We start from the raw sequence: 21,033 nt of genomic DNA on the forward strand, positions 1-21,033 counted from the left end.
AGCCCTGGTGTTCCTATGTCTAACGATAAGAGGAGAAAACAAATGGACACACTGATGCATGTTATTATATACATTCTGTTAGAATGCTGTTGCTTTCTGTGTGACAACATCTTTTTGCGTTAACCTACTCTAAATACCTCTGCAGGAGGTCCCGCTGGGCATGGGCATCCTGGAAGACCCTCTGGCTCCTCTTTTCCAGGGAAGCCATCTTCTGTGCTAGCTCTTCCTTCCCATTTGGCTTGATGAGTGGATCTAGCTTGGTCACAAGGCCTTGGAGCTCCTCCATGTGGCTGTGGAACTGGCCCTCTGTCTTGAAAAATTCCACATGACTTTTGAGATTCTCCTCGGCGCTCTCCACATCTAGGCCGTTGCCTGCCAGCTGTAGCATTTCTTGAGCATCCTCCAGCCAGTCACTGGCTGTCTGGAACACTTGATAGTACCTTTGACAGTGGCTGTATATTTCTGTCAAGGTTGCCTGAAAGACAGTTACCGTAATATAATCAACTTCCATTTGCAGGAGGTTTGTAGGAAGTCCTTTTGTTTTTCCATCTCTTTTCTAGTTCCCAGCTCTATAAAAAGCCATGAGAAGTTAACGCAGAAATTGGGAAAATTGTTATACTGGTGAGAGAGGAATCCTTTATTCCTCCCTTTGCTCATCTTACTATAATTCTACCAGTGTGATTAAAATATGTCATGGATAAGTAAAGAGAGAAATGAACTATAAATTTTTGCTAGTCTGGATTGGTTTGGAAACTTTTTTGGTGTATGTATATGTATTTCTCAAAACAAAATACAAAGTGTAGTAGCTAGATGACTTGTGAAGTAGTTTTGCCTCAGTGGGCTAAAAGAATGACAATGTTCAGCATCCAAATTAGCCTTTGCCAGCTTCTGGAAATGAATGGCTTGCCCTTGAGCCTTGAGCGAAGACTAAACTAGACAAACTAAAACTCCCTAAGGCTTGCTGCTTCAAATCCAGAAGGAGAGGAAATACTCTAACCAGCTGTCAACGACTGGACAAGAAGAGCTACAATGAAAGCAAAGAAAGCTATGCAGCAGTCAGGGTGGGAAGCAAACAAGGAGAGAGTGGGAAGGGAGAGAAAAGGGTGAGCATGTGGGCTACAAATGCTTCCCGTAACATCTGGATGGAGGCCACTAAGGGACAGAGGCAAAGCAGAGGCAGCCTCCCAGGTTGGGTTGAAGACTGTGTTCAGGAATCACCAACTTGAAACAAAGAATCCATCAGCGGGTTTTGACCTGTGGGTGGTGACCCCTTTTGGGGTCACAGATATCCTGCATATTGGATACTTACATTGCAATTCATAATAGTAGCAAAAGTACAGTGATGACGTAGCAATGGAATAGTTTTCTGGCTGGGGTCACCACAACCTGAGGAACTGCACTAGGGTGGCAGTATTAGGGAGATTGAGAAGAGGCCAGTCCTTGCTCTTCCCTGAGGGCCTGCTTTTGTAACCGCAGGAAAATAGTTGTTAAAGTCCAATGATGGTTCCGAGTTAGCATGGAGAGGAAGGATGCTAAGTACATTTTGAAAAGCCAGCAGTTGGCGTGTTTATTACAATCTTATACAAACACGGTAAGTTTTGCTATTTAAATGGCTAGAATTAATCTACATCGGAAGTAGAGGCAAATGATAGGAAGATTCTGCATGCCTGACGGCCAGAGAGGCTGAAGAGCATCTGACTACCATGAACTGTGGTCACTGGTGATCAGGAGCCAGTTCAAGGCCCCCGGATTCAGGTCCTCCATAAGAATATCAAATAGTCTTAACCACTGAACTACCCCTCTGGACCAGGATTGTTATTGTCTCTTGTGACAGGTCCTCATATAGCTTAGGCTGGCTTCAAACTCCCTGTGTAGATGTTTAATTTGAGATCCTCTTCCAGTCTCTACTTCTCATCTACTACCATGCTCCGTTGAAGTAGTGCTGGGTGGGGCATTAGCCTCAGAGCCACAGGCAAGCATCGGAACTTTATCAACCAAGCTGCATTCCCAGGGTGGCCAGGAGATTAAAGGAAACAACCCCAGGTAAACAATGTATCTTTTCTGCCATGTTGAACAAGGAAGTGTGTGCTCCATGGAAGAAAGCTTCACTAGGAGGACGATCTAGGAGATTCTCCATTTGCTCCCATTGCTGCTTGTAGCTCCCCAGGTCTCAGGAACAGCAGATAGAGCCCCCGTGTTCCTGATGGGTTATATTTGATGCCAAGAAGGGGAGCAATCCTACCTGAAGTAGGGGAGAAGGAACAGGGCAACGGGAGGGACAGCTTACAAAAGAGCACCCCTCAGCGCTGGAGTTGGTCTGTGTCATTACTGCTTTTGGTAGTAGCAGTAATTGGTCTGGGTTTACTGCCTTGGGAGCCTCTCCATCCAATGAGGTTTTCAAAATACCGGATTTCATGTAGTATGAAATGGCACTAAGTACCCACTGGCCACATTCTATCAGTATAGTCACAATGCTTCCGTGCGGGGAGGATTCCCATGACCTCTGCTGATGTAGGACATGCAAGGCTCTTGTATAAACCGCCACAGTGCGTGCATGTACCCTACACACTGTGCCGTGCTCGGCGTCATCTCCAGGTCCCTTCTGACACCCAATATAATGTTGCGATACTCGATTGTTAAGAGAGTTGTATGAAGTGGTAAAGGTCCGTCCTTGTTTTGTTTTTTTGTTTTTTAATTATGCCAATTGCATTAATCTGGAGGTTCTTCAAAAGATTGCAAACAGATCTTTTGTATAAGCCAGCCATACCTCTCCTGGGTATTTTCCTGAAGGGTTCTAGGACAGCATGTCACAGAGACGCTTGGAAATCTACATTCACTGCAACTCTCTTTGTCATGCTCGAGGGTCCACCCACGGGAATGGATAAAGAAAATGTGGTAGGCATAAGTGATGGAACTTTCTTCAGCCATGAGCAAGGAGATGGCGTCATTTGCAGGAGACTGTGTGCACCGAGAGAGTGTCATACTCTATGTACAGAGCCTAGATCTTTTTTTTTTTAGTACAAACACACATAATGTGCATGTCTATGGCACGAGGAGGAAAACGGACTAGAGAAAGACAGGAGATGAATGGGACGGGGGATAGCGCACAGAAATGTCCTTAGGAAACCCAGGACTATGTACAGTGACTATATGTCAGTCAAAATGCTAAGTCAGTTGCAAAAAATGAAAATTTTCCCTATGGTTTGTTGGTTCGAATCTGTTGCAAGCTACATTGTCAAAATCATTTATTATCTCCTCTAAATATACATTATCAAAATCATTTACTATCTCCCCTAAAGATAAGAAAAAAGGGCACACTATACCAGTTTAAGTAAAATTATCCAGTGTGGGACACATGAAAATGACTGTACACATGAAAAATAAACATGGTCTTTGAAGTCACCATAGAGGATGATTTGATGAGTCAGAAAAAAAGCAACGTCCAGTTGTTTGTTTTGTTTTGTTTTTCTTTTTAGTTTTGTGTCTTTTAAGGTAAGGTCTCCTGAAGCTCGGGATAGCCTCAAAGTGGTTTGTAGTTTAGTATGGCCTTGAACTCCTAATCCTCCTGTTTCCACAGCTCAAGAGCTGAAATTATATGTGGGACCCACCACACTTGGATAAAATAAAGCCCTGGACTTTAAACACAGACCCAGCCCTAGCCAGATTTTTCATGTGTTTACAGAGAAGCAGCCTGGAAAAGAAAGACAGAGCGCCCCCTACCGACCTGCCGGGTGCGCAGGGCTTCCTGCACATCCCCGTCCAGCTCCTTGAGCTCAGCCAAGGTGTGCTCCAGGTCTGCAGAAATCAGCTCCTTGACTCTGGCGAACTTCTCCTGCTCCTTGTGACTCAAGGCACTCATGATCCTCAGGCTAGACAGCACTTCCTCCTGGTGGATCTGGATCTTTCGGATCTCCTCCTGGATGTCCTGGAGGCTGAGGTCCAGGCACACTGGGCCGCTGAGCTCCGCCTTCACCCTCCGAAGCCAGTCCAGGGAACGGCTCATTTCCGTCTGGAAGTCTATGCTCTGTACCATTCTGCTCTCGCACTCTGTCACCATCTCCCCGACGCCGGATGTCAACTGTTTCAGCTCCTCCTGCCAGGACTGGACCTGACCCTTGGCTTTCTCATAAGCCGAGGGATCGAGGTGTGGAGTAAGATCTTCTAGGTGGACAGCCACTCGTTTAAGCAGAATCCCCGAGTCCTGCAGACTTCCCGCCAGCGAGTGGTATACCTTGAGCTTCTCCTCCGCGGGCAGCGTTTCCTCGTTCACTTTGGCCTGCTCTGTTTTCACGACTTCCAGTTGACTCTCTAGCTGTTGGCACATCCTTGCATGTTCTTTGTAAGCGCTGGTGGTGTCTTCTAAGACACCGACCCTTTGCTCTGCTTGTCGCTTCAGCCTGTGATACAGGGTGGCCAGCTGTAGCATCTTCTCCGGCTGCCAAGGCTGCCCCGTGCTGCGAAAACTTTCTTTCTTCTGGTTCAGTTCATTCACGGCTTCCCCAAGGCCCACTACCTCACCCAGAAGGGCTTTGCAGCTCTCGTGAAGGGACACACTCTCCTCAACGATCAGGTCTGAGGGCATTTTTCTCATCTTCAGGAATTGGTCTTCCAGTTCACCCAGAGACTGGGTTGTCAAGTCTATCAAAGAAGCATATTCCTTTCGGGCCAGAATTGCTTCCTGGATTTTATAGAACTTGTCCTTAGCTAAGGCGACAATGACATTGAATTGTTGGGGCAGAGCACTGAGTTTTTCACTGAGGTAGGAATGGTCAACTTCATTTAGTGATGGCAGCATGGCCTGCCCAGTCCTCTGCAGTGTGAGCAGAAGGTTCTCGTACTCCGGAGATTGTTCTAGAATGTTCTGGTATTTGTCCAATTGTGCATGGAGCTCAACCCTCTCATTCATGAGATTGATTTCAGGAAAAGTGATAATGTCTGCTTGTTTAAGCCAGTGGCAGGCTTTATCAAAATCTTCTTTAAAATGCTTTCTAGAAACGAGGCTCTTCTCCAGCTCCTGCAAGCGGTGACTACATTTTTGCAAAACGGTGTCATAGACGCTCTGCAATTCCTGAAGCTTCCCCAGCACTTCCGGCCTTTCTTGTTCTATTATTCCTTTCATCAATTCACGGCCCTGTGCCCAAAGTCCGGTGACCTCATTTTGGTAAGTCTTAAGACTGGCCTGGGCAGTCTTGCATGTTTTGATCTGCTTGCTCACATCGTCTGGAAGTAGGCAGATATATTCCCGGAACATGATCTTTCGCTCATGTTGTTGGATTTGGCTAGTGGCCTGAAAGACTGCCATGAGGAACTGGGTTTTCTCAGACAGAGCCTTGTTCAAGTACTTCCTTCGCTGGCCCACTAAGTCGCTGAGACAGTTCATGTGCTTCTGGGCATCTGAGAGTGCCTTCTGGATCACCTTCCGTTCATTGAGGCCCAGGTCAGCCATCACACGATCTGCATCCTTCATCAGGGACTTCAGGAGCATCTGCTTGGCCTCCAGCTCACTGCAGATGGCCAGGTGGTCCATGAGGAGGTTCTGAGCCATGTCGGGAGGTGGGCTCTGCTTCAAGGCCTCCACGATGTTGGGTTGTTGCTCTTCCGCCCACTCCATCAGCTCCTGGAATCTGGATTGGACCACATTTAATTCCTCCAAGTTGGTGACTGACACCTGGATTTTCCTTTTGACAAGGTCCTCGAGCTGAAACCAGCGTCTCTCCAAGTGACTGGTCTGCTCTTTGACCAACTCTCTGTCATCCAGACTCAGGTGCTCTATCAGTTTCTGCTTGTGGTCTTTCAGGTCTTCAATGGCATTCTTCTTCTCCTGCAAGGCCAAGGCTAACTTCTTCAATGCCTCCAAGTGGACAGCTGTGCTTTCTGCATTGGATCTGTACATACACAAAGAACACAGGAGCAAGTCAGTTCCTTGCCCTCTTAAAGGACATTTCAGTATTTTCTTTAGGTGGGCATTCACAGCTTAGATTCTCCATGACTGATTCAGATAATGGCTGACCAATAAAGCTGTTGGCATTAGGAATCAAGCCTCATCCAGTCCTTGAATCAGACCAAGATGCCTATGTGCTTCTCAACTCTTTTATTACTATACTAGACAATGCTGCCTTCCAACCACACTTCCACGTGTTTTTAGCTTTCCTTGGATCTTATAATCTTCCTAATAACATAATATATGCGGTGTTACAGATAGAAAAACACAGACATACTGCCACAGAAAAATAGTGTTTAATGCAATAAATAGTAATAGTAGTATAGTGTTTTTTTTTTGTTGAATCAAGGTATAAATGGTAGAGTGATAAACGGCAGGATCTAGAAGGTATAGCTAATGACCCAGGAGCTGTCTAGATGGACTTGGTTATTTTTATGTGTCTCTGTACTTTGCTATGAGAAAAACTTTTAAGTAAATGTGTGATTTAAATCATTACCCTCTTCATTACAAAGCCCAGATGAAAAAGCTGGATCTTATAGTCTCTTAAATTTGCAGGTGATCAGTTCTGTAGCATGAGAAATCAGGCTTGTTGGCATTATGATTGCATTTGGTCTTGGATACATTAGGTTTAAGGTACCTATAGAATTCATGCAAGCCAAATATATGGGGAGGTTTGGCTGATAATAATTGCATTTATTTTTAAAAAACAGGAAAGGGCTGAGCATCAAGAAAGAGTAAAAATGAGAGAAAATGGTATGCTAAAATAAACAAACTGTAAAACATCACCATGATCTACCTACTTCTAGAACAATATTGGCATTTTGTATTGTAAAAACATAATAGGTCATATAGAAAAATTATTTTTTAGTAAATGTAGTGTTCAAAAGCATGGAATGTTTTCATATAATATACTAGCATGTGTGTGTGTATGTGTGTTTATATATATGTGTGTGTGTGTGTGTGTGTGTGTGTGTGTGTGTGTGTGTAAAGGCAGGCACTTAATTTTTAAGGAATAAAAGCCATGAGGGATTTAAGGACCAGACATCTCAAAAAGCATTATTTAACTAAATGGCAGAATAATAATTTAGAACATGACTGATGTGGATTAAAACTGAAATGTCCCCCATAGGATCATGTATTTGAACACTTTGTCCCCAGTTGGTGGTGCTGTTGTTTGGAGAGTTGTAGAAGTGAAGCTTTGCTAGAGCAAGCAGGTCACCAGAACAAGCTTTGAGGGTATATAACCCAGTTTTCTTTCTATCTGCTCCCGGCTTCCTGTTACAAGAAGTCATAGGCCAGACACACCCTTGCCACTGTGGGGATGCCTGGCCCTCATCTTCTCTCCACAATGGACTGCATTCCCCTGAACTCTGAGCCTAAATAATACATGGTCAGAGCAATAAGAAACATTTGTTATACAGTGACCAGACACGACTAAACTACTTGGAATATATGCAGCTCAGGGACTTGACGGACTTGCCGAGAAACTTGTGGGCCATGGAGGTTCACGATGAATTCACTCTGAAGTCATGGATGGCAATCGCTGACTGGCAGTTAAGGTGATGACATTCAGTTCTTATCTCTGGAATAGTGTCTGAGACCACAGACAAACACGTCTCTCTTGCTTTTTGCTAATTGGTGTTAAATTAACCTGCCTAGGACTGCTCAACATTAGGATCTTAGTGCTAGTCTGCCAACTTCTAACTCATCATCACGGTGACCCACTGGGTGAGTTCTGCTACCTGGCCAGGTTATCCCATTCTGTAGTAAACTTTTCGAGAAAGGCTTCGACAATCTCCATGTGGTCGTGGTAATGGCTGCTCCTCTGAAAGTCCTGTTCCCTCTGTGCACACAGCTGGCCAGCCTGCAGGCAAAGGTCTTGCCACTGGTCATTCAGGTGACTGATTTCCTTGTGTTCAGGAGACTCCTGGCTCTTTGTCAACGAGTTCACCTTCTCTATGATGGTGCTGATGGAGGCCTGTTTGCTCTGCAGCTGTGTAGCAAAATCCTGAGGATGACAATGTAAACAGACTGAAATACAGATGCATTACTTTTAAATATAGTTTTAAAAAACCAGAAAATTTGAAAATCACCATTATTTCTGGTGAACATTAATTCCCAACTGAGGGAGAATAGAGGAACTTGGATACTTCCTTCCTTGCTTTGTATTGTTTTGAGAAGTACAGACAAAATCTAAAAGTGTGTTTCCTTGAGGTAAGAGCTTAATTGTCTCAAAATATATTGCATGACAAAATGTTTAAGCCAGGTGGTGGGGGTGCACACTTTTAATCCCAACACCTGGAAGGCAGAGGCAGGTGGATCTCTGTGAGTTACAGTCCAGCCTGGTCTACAGAGTGAGTTCCAGGATAGCCAGGGCTACACAGAGAAACCCTGTCTCAAAAAAACAAAACAGAAAACAAACAGGGCAGGCTCCAAAGCTACAGAGAAACCCTGTCTTGAAAAACAAAAACAAAAACAAATAAACAAAAACCAAACTGAACAATGAGGTCTTGTGTTTGCAAATGGCAGTTCCCAGTTCTGCAGGCTAAAGGTCAGCAGTCCCCAGTTCTTTAGGTTACAGGTCAGCAGTGCCCCAGTTCTGTAGGCTAAAGGTCACTGTGGTGCCTGCCAACAGTGAATGTTTCATATGAAAATGGCCATGTAGAACTCTGAGACTATACATGAAATATTATTTATTTACTTACTGGGACAGGGTCTTGTTACATTCCCTGGACTAGTCTTGACCTCCTGGGCTCAAGCCGTTTTCCTTCCCTAGCCTTCAAGTATGGTGGGCTACTTGAAGTATGTGTGTCACTGTGTTCAACCTCTGGTTGCTTGCTGCCCACACTCCTACTCTTTAGGTGGCCGTCCTGGCGTCTGAGGGCTCACAAGGCCTGGGCATACGGAAATGAATGTACGGAGTCCATTGCATCTTTTGCTGTTCTTGACCTCCCTTATGCCCCTCGGGCAGACGGTAGTTCCCACCTTGACTTGAGAGACCATGTTCTGGGCGATATTCAGCTCCAGCTCCGCGTGCCTCCTCTTCATGTTTTGCAGCTGTTGGTCAGCGTCCTGCAGGTAAATCCAGAGCTCGGCCTTCAGGTGCTTGATCTCTTCCCAGCCCTGAGTCATGTTCTGGGCGTGGACCAGCCTTTGTTCGATCTGGAGAAAGCACAGTGAAATGCCATCAGTTCCTATCTCTGCTCGGTGACTGCGAGGTGTGGGCTGTCAGGGGGTCCGCGGGCACCGTGAGCACACCCCACTCAGCTAGACCAGAAAAGTGCCTCTTTATTTGTGCTGGGAAAAGCAGCTTTCCTTGAGGCTCAAGAGTTCTAAAGAAAGAAAACATCTAAGAGTTCTCCCATGTGATTTTAATCAGTGATGTGAAGATTCAAGAAATTTTAAGTGTCTGAGATCAAAAGCCACCCCTAGAGCTTTACCCATCGGGCTGAGCAGGAGATTCATTATTTGACTGGTAAATTGGGTTGGAGTAATTAAGAACGGCTTACATCTCTAACACGTTTGTCTTTTCATCTTAGAAAACTCTGAGGGTTTGATTTTTTTTTTTAAACAGGGAATCATACAGCCTAGGGTGGCCTGGAGGTCCTAGGGTGGCCTGGAGGTCCTGATAATCCTCCTGCTTCGACCTCCCAGACCCCGTCCAGTTGTGGGATCACAGACTGTTCCACAGGGCTCCACATTGCTTTATTAATGTTTCCTATTGTCCTTTGTGATCTTCTTTGCTGGCTTTGGGGGGGTGTATAACTTGTTTTATTGTGTCTATTTAAGATACTTAGACGCTATCACCTTTCGGGAGGATGTAAGCACTAGCCCATGGCAGGCCTGATACAAGGAAGTGAGGGCAGGGGGTTCCCCTGGTTGAGTATTACTTAAAGGAGAAAGGTGTGAGAGAATATGAAGATAGCAAGAAGCTGGTCCTTAGACTGGGGACGCACAGATGGCGGGGGTTGAGGAGACTGAACAATTCAGCTGCGACTTCATTAGTTCCCACTTCCATGTTCGTGATGGCTAACACATCTGTATACTAACTCATCATTATGATCTAAGAGGATCATAGCAGGACTAGCCCAGGAAATATTCTCTTTAAACCTGACAGCCTTCGAAGAAGATTTGAAGAAGGGAACATAACCAAACAGACAGTTTGCTGTGATCATGCAACCCTTTTGTCGTTACCAGCTGTTCTGTTTGCTGGATGTCTTTGGCAGTGCTTTTCACTGAGGAGTCTGACAAGTCACACATGGAGCAGAGGAGATCCAAGTAGGTCCTTGCCTGCTCCTGTAGAGCTCGGAAGTGTTTGACCTGAAGGAAAATAGAAGGCGTTTGTCAGGGTCAACGAGAGGGGTGCACTGTTGAGGTAGCAAACTGTGTGGTTGGGAGCATTTTATTGATATTTCAGACACCGTCTTGCTTTGCCAGTATTTTCACCGCTGTCCTGAAATATATCTGTGACTCATGGGGAGAATTCCAAAGACACTGGCGGATCTGTTTGTCCACCATCTGGTTCGCGTTATAATTAAAGCCGTCTGCGTGGTCTGGGAAAGGGGAAAACCCAAGGCTCGTCTCCAGTCTTTCCAGATTTTCTCACTGCATTTGCGTTTCCCTTTTATATCAGGAAAAGCAGTCGCAGCCTCGTCTTCTCTGCTCGTTCACAGGCTGTGCAGAGCGTGGTGGAGACGAGGCCACTGTCAGGGTGAGCTGGGAAGCTTCGCTGGAGTGATATGGCTGGGGTTTCTTCCTCAGCGAGAAGTTCATAACCTGCTCTTTCCTTTATCAGATGCCAAGAGGGGCTTATGCGAGTAGTCCCCCCCCCCCCATTTCTTTATAGAAACACAGAAACATGGGTCTCTTTACAGAGGTGGATCATTGAGGGAGAATACATTTTAGATACTGGGTATAAAGTCATCCACACAACAGAATGTAGGCCAGGGTGGAACTGGTGTTCTTCTAAGGGAAGACAAGGTAATACGTCCGCAGATACTTAGTGTAGTTGTGCTAAACACCATGTGGGAAAGAAAAGGTGGAGAGAGGATTATGTGGAGGAAGCCCTGCTACTCGACAGTAGTGTATCTCCAAGACTGTTCAGAGGATTAGATCTAAACATATTTAGGAAGCAAGCCATCAAACGGGGTAAGGACAAGCCACACAGAAGGACACTAGGTACAAAGGCTGGAGCAGAGGGAACAGAGCAGAGGTCAGGGGAGTGACAGAGACCAAGGCCTGAGGACTCTTGTAGGGAATTAATTACATCTGCAGTAGAAAGCAGAGGACAACAAATGGCTCAAGGGAGCTCACAGTCTAAAGAAAACATGCTGTGTCCCCACCGTGGAGTCTCCTTCTGCTCTAAGGGAAAATGAAAGCATGCTCTGTGAAGGCGAATAGATAGAACGGGAAGCTACCATGTTAAAGAGAAAAAGCCGAACATCCCAGTGTTCTGGTTTCTGCCTCTACTCAACAGTCTCCAATCCCAGAGCCATGGACGACTGAGGCAAATAGCTCTTCGGGGGGAGGTCTGTCCTTACACTGTGGGCTGCTCACTACCATCCTTAGACTGCACCTGCTTAGAACCTACAGCCTCCCAACCACTATTAATCATGGCGTCTGACTATGTGCTTCACCATGGCCGAATGACCCTGGGATTGGGGGGGTAATTTGATGTCACCCAAGTCTAGACCACCGCTCCAGTCTCAGCAGATTTTTAAAAAGTAAATTCTTCCACTACCTCAAGTCTCCTTTGTTTGGCCAATTGTGATTACAGCCTATTCGTCGGCCGTGGAATAAAATTTGGAATTTATGTTGCAGGATAATAGAATGGTATTAGAAGAATTAATGACCAGGCCTTGGTTTTTACCATGCTTTTACCATGGAGTGAGCAGTCTATAGGGGACACATACAGCAATGGAGAGTACAGAGGACCTGTCTGCTTCTCATGTGGATATAATAAATACTGATCTACTTCCCACTAAGTAAGAAGCAGAGCCTTGGGTATCCATTGTGTAAAGTGACTGGTGGTTTCACCAATCAGTAACCAGTGTGAACAGCATCACCCCATGTCCTGTGGACCCTGGCCTTGACCCATGGTCCAGACAGATGAACATTTAGAAATGATAAGAGAATAAGCTGTCAAAATTTGAGTTTTAAGAATACTTGTTATTTAAAGGACAATGATTTTCTTTGTGATTAATAAAGCTACTTTAACCTTAACTAGTAGAGACAGGTGCAAGTGATCATTGCTAGCATTAACTTCCAAGACAAATCAATCTGGCATATTTTTCTCATCGCTCCAATTCCTGTCCCATGCCTTATAAAAACATCTAACTCTGAATGGGATTGAATTACTGTGCCAGTCTCTTGTGGTCACACGGAGAGTTGCTGGTATGTGTTTACAGAAGAAAGGGTATTTATTAGAGGGTCAAAATACAACTTGGGACCATAGTGCAGATGCTGATCAAAGCCTAACTCCGAATCTGCCTCTGTGTGGAGTCTTCAATAGTGGAGTACTCCAGCCCCATGTCTGTACTAGTCAACTGTGAGATGCCTGTTCGGCTTGGCACAAGGACAGCATCCAGCAAGGAAAACATTAACAAGATGGAACAAAACAAAGAACAGAAAGAAAATTGACGAAACAAAATTCCTTCGTCTTCAGTGTCTCAGATCCAGATGGCCCACAGCCTCGAATCTCTTCTGTGGCTACTTTCAAGTAAGGGACAGGCATACAGAAAGTCTACGGGAGGGCAGTGGGGCACAGAGCTGCACACTCAGGAACCTGAGCAAGATTAGTGGGGGCCTCCTGGTTAGCACAGTGAATCCTGCCCTGTTCTGGCAGGAGGCCATTGTGAGAAACACTTTTTTTTGGTGGGAACAAAGGAGAAATATTTATTTTGGAGTGTTTTAAATAGAATCCATCCATAATAAAGGCCCGCACAGAGAAGGAGCGACTCAAGGAAGCTTACAGTGGGAAAAAATGTGGACTAGGGATTTGATGGAGATGTAACGTTCTGCCGTGAAGCAGGGGGATGGAACTGAAGATCACCGCATTAAGCAAAACAAGCCAGACTGAGAGGGACAAGCATCATGGTTTTTCTCATATGTATAATTTAGAGAATGGAAAAGTGGACTTGAGAGCAAATGTGGGCTGTTAGGAATGAAGGGCAGCAGGGGAGGGGCAAGAGAGGACAGAGAAGGTGCAATCTGAGGATCTGCAAGAAAGCCACAAGGGACCTCACTGTTTCATGTTGTTCAATACGCAATGCAGACTGTAAAATTGAAAAACCCAGAATATAAGTAGCCTTTAATTAATTTTTCTGGGCTTAAAAAAGGCAAATTTTTTCTGATATGGTGCTTTCCAAAATATGATGTGTGCACTGATGGGAACATGTTCATGGCTTACATAGCATAAATCATTTAAGCCAGTTCACACTGGAATGGACTAAAAGGGCACTTTCTTTATGGACTAAATGATCAAGGGTGTTATATTGATCTCTCAAGTAAGAAATTTGAAATTTTTAGTTGATCCCATTAATTCATCTGGCAGTAATAACATTTACAACCAAATTCCTCTATTTCTCACAAGATGTGCCCTGCATGTTAATCTGCTAAGCACAAAGGTTTTAAAATATTTCTTCATGTCCTAAGGAAGTTTCTGTAGCATGATTATAAGCCCGCAGATTAATATTAATATGCAGTAAATTCCTTTCATCCTTCCTCATCCATTCTGCAATCGCTTCCTAAGCACCTCGTTTGTGGAGAAAGAAAAACAATCGTGGGGGAGGTCAGCATTGCTTCTCTGTTTACAGCTCAGATTCCTTTGCGAGATGACATTTGGACTTCAGCAGACTTCAGAGCTATGTGCACAGCTGGCCCTCTAGCCCGAGATTCTGTACCCACACGCTCGTCCACTGAGAGCATTTGAAGGAAACCAAAGTTGCGTCTGTCGTGAAGACGCACAGACGTAATTCTTCATCATGGTTGCCTACACAACTTCATAGCAGCCATTTCATTTTTGTGAGATTGTATTGCATGAAGTGTTCAGAATAATCTATAGAGGGTGTGAAGAAGCTGGGTAAGCATGGGTAAGATCATCACTGATATTACACACACCATTTCCAACAAGGGATTGAACACCTGCATATTGGGGTATCCACAGGGTCCCTGAAACCAACTCCTCATGCCTGTCGGGTTAACAGCTGTACTGACAAGCATTGTTTCACACAGGAGAGAACTCAGGCTCAGAGAAATGAAGTGACGGAGCCAATAGCGCCTACTGATCAGGTCTCAGAGTTGAGCTTTGGTAAAGGACCATATTCTGTCTATTCCACAGGTGCCCTGCTTGTGTTAGAACACATACCATGAGGTCAGGCTTCCCTAATATGTTGTTGCCCCTAGAATCCAGAAGAGTAATGAATGAATGACTCATAAGGAAAATAAATTTCCCAGACTCCACTACCTGCTTGACAGCTTCTGCCCTGCTCAGAGGTGGCTGCGGGCTGGGCTTCAGGTCTGGCTGGACTGCAGAGATCCATGCCTGGCACTGCTGCAGGGTGTCTTGCCGGCTCACATGCTTCTGAAGTTCATATTCCAAACTGCGATACACCTGAGGCAGAATGGGGCCAAGATGTTAGAGTTGACTTCTGTCTCTACAAACATCACTAAATTTGAATAAGCATGAGGAGCAGGCCACTTAAATCCTCAGGACTCCCTAGTAGTATGTAAATCTAACATGATCAAAAGTGTTCCAGAATTTGATACAAAATTCACTGGCCACAGTCCACCTTATAATTCCCATATCTATCCACATATAACAATGTCAGATATAACAGACCCATTGTTCATATAAGGAATAAAATGTGTTAGAGTACATGAAGCCATTGAAATAAACAAGAACATAAGCCAGAGGTTCCCGAAACGTCTCTCTGTATTATAAATAGTGGAGTTTTTGTTTGAACTAGGAGCTAAAAATAAAAAGCAATGAATCACCATTTTTAAAAGACAACCAAACTTCTCTAACTCCGATGCTTTTGCTAGGAATAAATAATAGTACACAGAGAAGCGGAGGAGTCTGAGACACACATTCCACCATGGAAGCTATATTCAGAAACCACAGACCAGGGGCTGGAGCGGTGGCTGAGAGCAGAGGCTCTCCCGGAGGCCCCAGGTTTGGTCCCCAGCACCACAAGACCGCTCATAGCCATTTGTAATGCCAGTTCCCCGGGGCTAAGAGCCCCTTCGGCTCTCTTCAGGTACTGCACACATCCATCATACAATGCACATTCAGGCAAAACACTCATACACATAAAATAAATAAATCTAAAAAAACTAAAAGAACAATTGGGATTCATTTATGTATGTTTTTCTGATATGACCGTTCAATCAATTCATTTTCAATCATTTGATCAACTTGGCCACCTTGGTCTATAAAATGAGCTCAAGGCAGGCCAATGTAACTTAGGATGTCTTCATTTTAAAAGAAAAAAAAAACAAATATGGTATCAAGATGAATTTTTATAGTCTAAGGAACCAACTGCATCGTCTACAATTTCTGTTATTTCTCTCATTATAAACACAGATCAGTCTCTCTTCCCAGTGTGTCCAATTAGTTCCTCCTGGCCAGCCTACTGTAATACTTTAAGAACATAAGCACTTGACATGATTTAAAAATCCCACAATAGCTGGGATGGTGATATACACTTTTAGTTCCAGCACTCTGGAGGGAGAAATACGCAGATCTCTGAAAGCTGGAGGCTAGCCTTGTCTGCATAGTGAGTTCTACGCCAGCCAGGGTGAAATAGCAAGACTCTGTCTCAAAAACAACAACACACAAAACAAAGCTCATCACCACCACCACCAAACAACCAAAATCAAAATAATAAAAACCAGTGCCTCTAACAATAGAAATCAACTTGCTGACAATACTAGTTATTATTAAAAGAACAGTTCTTATTTATTGTAGACCTATTTCTATGGCACTGAGGATGTAATTTTTGTGGAAATATACCCATTAAAGTACAATTCCAAACTGATAAGGACTTACTTCATATTTACAATTTTTATTCAAGTGCCCAAAAATATTCAGAGTAGAAAACTAGGCCCTCAAATGTTAAACATTAATGAATGGCGAGAATGAAAATGCATTTATTTTAGTGCTTCAGAATAAATGGCAAACTATGGGGGGAGTTTTGATTGTGTGTAAAAAAAAAAGATTAAAAACTGCCAATATAAGTTTTCCTTTTGCTTGCTTTGAGACAAGGTCTCACTTTGCAGCCTAGCCTGGCCTTGAACTCTTCCCAACTATCCTGCCTCAATCTTCCAAGTGTGGGGATTTTAGGGAAAAGTCAATGCATCCAATTTGCTGAACAGCTTCTATCTTTTGTTTTGTTTGAAACAGGTTATATGTCACCCAGGCTGACTTGGAACTTGCAATGTAGTATAGTATGGGTGACTATGACCTTCAGGTCCTGTGACCTCTATTTCTACAGTGCTAAGATTACAGACATAAGACACAACTATTGGTTTATATGTGCTGAGGATCAGACCCTGGACATGGTTCACGCTAGACAGACATGCTGCAAAGTGAGCCACATTCTGAGACTAATATGTTTTCATAATTAATCCTTTCTTTAAAGGACTGGATGGAAGTGGACGTCTAATTTCCAAGCTTCCTCACATGGAACAGAGGCCCGACCTGCTTGTTTAGTTGTGAACTCCGTCTGCTTACGAAATACCAAGGCCACTCTAAAGATTTAGGCATTGGCCCATTTTTTGAAAACCAGGCCTTCCTCTTCAGACACTGTGGGGAAGCCTCCACAGCACTCACCCTCTGTGCTGTGCTGCAGATGGCCGAGTAGCTGTCCTTCGTGCCCTGCAGGTGAGCTTGCACGCTCTGTTTCTGCTTCGCTTGCAGGTGGTCTGGACACTGGGCGATCAAAGTGTCGCCTTTGGTTTTAAGGTCATCCAGGCGGTCTTCAAAGCCTGCTATTTCTTCCATCATCGCCTGCAACAGAAGAGGTGGAGAGCTCCCAGGATTCCATCTCCAGCTTGCGTCAACCTCTTTACTGAGCACCGAGTTTAAGATCTCATTTTATTGTCTAACAGACCTTTTAAAAGAGTTTTGTGATTTTATCTTGGTGATGCGTTAGGTTAAAAAGCAAATGAGTATTTCAGGAAGCCACCAATGGGAAGAGTGAATGAGCTGCGGATCAGTCACGTGACAGTGAAGTGACTTCAGGGCTACAGTGTGTGCACAGGTGGTCTCAGAGAGGCACTGCTATGACCACACAGCCAGGGTCAATGATGTCCACCTGTGGGTCACATCTGTCTGTTAGAACCTTTTTTAACCTCAGATGGTATACTATTTAATTTACTTACTGCTCTGGTTTCTGTAATAATACAATATATAATTTACACCCAATAACATTTAGATGAATAAAAATAACTATCATGGTTACAGTTAAATGTCCACTGTAGTCTGGAAATTATAAATAAGCCATTGTCCTGCAGATGAGGGACTAAAGCCCAGAAAGGTCATATCAAGGCAACCTAGCGGTAAACAACCAAGCCTCCCAGTTTCGGACACGTCCTTCTGGACTTCGGGCCCCACAGCTCTTCTCATATTCATTATCCAGTGAGCATGCTCACAGATTGTTCAGGGAGCAAGAAGCAAGCTTGTCAAATGAGGCTAGAGACATTGTAGGTCACACAATGCTAATGGCGAGAGTCACATTCCAACACAAGGGTGCCTGGGGCGGATACATCTCTACATAATGGAATCATGGTTGGGCTCTTAGGGATGCTGCGTTTTCCTTTGTCCAGTGGGCTTGGTCTTCAGTTTAAAACTGACGTATTATATCCTAGGCTAGAGAGAGAGGAGGAGAGGGAGAGAAGGAGAGGAGAAATCACTCCCCCAGACTCCTGCAGCGATGGACTATCTACTGGGCTAGTATATGTACTGGTTAGTCTTTTGACATCATGACACAAGCTAGGGTCATCTAAGAAGAAGGACCATCAGTTGAAAAAAAATGTCTCTACGAAACTGGTCTCTGGGAAACTCTGTAAGGCATTTTCTTGATTAATCATTGATGTGGGAGGGCCCAGTGTACTATGGGCGGGGCCACTCTTGGACAGGTGGTCCTGAGTTGTACAAGAAAGCAGCTGAGCAAGCCATAGCAAGCCAGACAGTAGTCCGCATCCTCCATGGTCTCTGTTTCTGTCCCTGCACTGAACCCCCCCCCCCCGACTCCTTCTGTAAGCTGTAAGGTGAAATAAATGCTTTCCTTCCCAGGTTGCTTTTGGTCATGGTATTTACCACAGCAACAGGATGCAAAATAGGAGAGCATGTTTTTGGAGCCTGCCAATATCAGCACCATAGCTGTTTGTCCCCCATCCATGTTCTGAGCACACCCGACCCCACTTAGCTTTCAGGATCAAATGGGACCCAGCATGTTCACAGAAATCTGGTCATAGATTAGTAGTTGATTTTCTACAACTATTTGTGAGGTGAAAATTTCCTTCTGGCAAAGAGGCTTATGTCTTCACGGCACACCGCAGGGTATTGATTTACATCGCAGATAAAATTATTTCTCCTTAAGATCAGAGTAGGTCATTCCATAAAATGGTCCATATGCCATCTGTCAGTATTATGTGTAATTACTAAGAACACATGATGTGGGAGTGTCATATATCAATTTGTTGATTTCATTGGTTAAGTAATAAAGAAACTGCTTGGCCCTCATTGGTTAGAACATAGGTGGGAGGAATAAACAGAACAGAATCCTGGGAGGAAGAGGAAGTGAGCTCAGACTCGACAGCTCTGCTCTCTGGAGCAGAGGCGCCATGTTCTCCTCCCGGGCAGATGCGATAGCTCTGCTCTCTGAGGCACACGTGATGAAGCTCCGACCTAGGATGGACGTAGGCTAGAATCTTCCCAGTAAGCACACCTTGGGATGCTACACACCTTATTAGAAATGGGCTAGTCCAGGTGCGAGAGTTAGCTGAGAAGAGGCTAGATATAATTGGCCCAGCAGTGTTTAAAAGAATACAATTTGTGTGTTGTTATTTCAGGGCATAAGCTAGCCAGGCAGCCGGGGTGCTGGGGACGCAGCCCCACCCCTCTTATTACAACAGAATGGCGCACAACACCCAAACACAGACCTGCGAAGGTGAGAATGTCTGCCCTCAGTGTTGCCCTCAGTGGCTGACAAAGTGCTTGCACAAATGCCATTCCCTAGGGTTTCCAGCACAGTTACGAGGTGAGACAATAGGACAACTGCCCCAGAGAGGTTCAGGTCCCACTTAGGAAGGATATGTGGCTGGCCAAGACTGCAGACCGACTCCCAGTCCTGTGTTCTATGGCTGGCATGTGTTTCTAAAGTAGAAGGAATCTCTTCCTTTGCTAAATGATCCATGCAGACTAAATTCCAAGACAAAAAAAAAAAAAAAAAAAAAAAAAAAAAAAAAAAAACTATGAGCTAAAACGCGTGCAGCATGTTCAGAAGCTGAATGCTATGAGCTGAGTAATCTTTACAATCCCAAGGATATCAAGTTCAGTGGCTCTAAATTGTCAGCTGCATGTGAGGCTCACTCACATGAGGTTCTTGAAGCACAGTCGTAATTCAGAGCTACCCTTGAAGACACACGTTTACACATGCATATGCACACGTGTGTACCCACATGCATATACACATGCACATATGCACAGACACATGCAGACGCATACACAGTGTCAGGGCCGTCAAAGCCCCCGTGTGGTGAGAGTAGCTCTACCTTGTGATGGGCAAGCTGCTGGGTAATGGTCTCCAGGCTGCTGGCCTCCAGAAGGTCGGGTGCCACCAGGCGGCCGGACATCTGCAGCAGCCACTTTTCTACCTCTTGGAGTTCACTGTTGTAGTCTTCGTGGTCTCGGACTTTAGCTTCCAGGTTGAGGACGTGTTCCTGCAAAACCAGGCATGTGTCAGAGTTGACTTTTGAGCCTAAGACCTACTCAGAATTGTGTTATATTTAAACAAAGTCTAGGGTAACTCGGAAGCTAGGCAAACTGGATTGTGTCAGAAACCACCAGGATGGGGCTAGGAGGCAGCTTAGGTGTAGAGTCTATGGATAGTACAGTCAAGGGCATGGGCTCTATCCCCAGCATCTAATAGGAAGTGAATTACATAGACAACCATCAGGAATGGGAAAATCAGCTGCCATGCTATTAAAGTGCCTCTGGCCGATGCCAGTCCTCAAAAGTCTATAGTAGAAGCAGGCTTTGTCACCTCCCGGGCAGTCAGCATGCTCAGTGCCTCCCCTTCCTCACCTTTCCTATGCGGCAGAGGTCCTGGAAGTCACTTTGAAGTTTCTGTATCTTGTCCTTTAGCGTCTGGTCCTGTACCAGTTCCAGAAGCGCCTCGCCCTTCTCTCGCACCGAGTTCACAGATGGCTCGTGGGACAGCACCATTTGTTGTAGTGACTTGAGTCACAGAGACAAAAAGGAAAAGCAGCCACCTCATTGGGGTGAACAAGGAGAAAATACACAGGTGCCTGTGGAAGCCACGACACCACCTACCTCAGAGAAGGATCTGGCAAATATTTATTGACTCAATGAAGTACAAAGCATTAAAAAGAGAATATTTTGCCATAGCTTGTGCTATTTTACATTATTATAGAGAGGGGGAAAAGCACATGTAATAGCCTTGCATGGAGGAAAAAAATAGAATGAACACAGCTCTTATTTCTGCCTCCCACTTCATTACTTTTTACAGAGATAAATGCCAACAAAAGGGACCGTCTTTCAGTTCAGAGAGCATGACGTCTGTTGCAGCTTGAATTAGAGTTGGACCTAGGTAGAAAACGCCCAGCACTTGCTGAGACAGGTTCAAAACATACTTAACTACGCTAGGAAATCAATCTGAATTGGGGGAGGGGAGGAGGGGAATCTCATGAGGACATCTCCAGTGTCAAGCTGCCAGGCCTGGAGGGGAGGCCGGGCACAGCATCGTAGCTGGAAATGTCAGTAGCTTCTGGAGAAGCAGATTGGGGTGAGCCTGCATACTGTCATCCCTAAAGACTCTTGCTAAATCCTTAAGGGCCATTTAGCAAAC

General features: G+C 44.8%; 1 protein-coding gene across 11 annotated transcripts in view; it reads right to left on the minus strand.

The window, feature by feature from the left end:
• Nucleotides 1-21,033, minus strand: part of Syne1 (spectrin repeat containing nuclear envelope protein 1) — a 461,878-nt gene that overhangs the window by 181,052 nt on the left and 259,793 nt on the right. For all 11 annotated transcript variants that reach the window (XM_050135800.1, XM_050135794.1, XM_050135793.1 and 8 more), the window contains 9 exons: nt 20,250-20,402; nt 19,718-19,885; nt 16,773-16,949; nt 14,406-14,552; nt 10,136-10,261; nt 8,927-9,103; nt 7,684-7,949; nt 3,725-5,885; nt 138-475 (listed from right to left, as the gene is read on the minus strand). In XM_050135800.1, the coding sequence (XP_049991757.1) occupies nt 138-475; nt 3,725-5,885; nt 7,684-7,949; nt 8,927-9,103; nt 10,136-10,261; nt 14,406-14,552; nt 16,773-16,949; nt 19,718-19,885; nt 20,250-20,402 (3,713 nt within the window). The remainder of the gene's footprint in view (nt 1-137; nt 476-3,724; nt 5,886-7,683; nt 7,950-8,926; nt 9,104-10,135; nt 10,262-14,405; nt 14,553-16,772; nt 16,950-19,717; nt 19,886-20,249; nt 20,403-21,033) is intronic.

This window comes from Alexandromys fortis, unplaced genomic scaffold (genome assembly GCF_014885135.2).
Source record: "Alexandromys fortis isolate MF-2015 unplaced genomic scaffold, M_Fortis_MF-2015_v1.1 scaffold_23, whole genome shotgun sequence".
Taxonomy (NCBI): domain Eukaryota; kingdom Metazoa; phylum Chordata; class Mammalia; order Rodentia; family Cricetidae; genus Alexandromys; species Alexandromys fortis.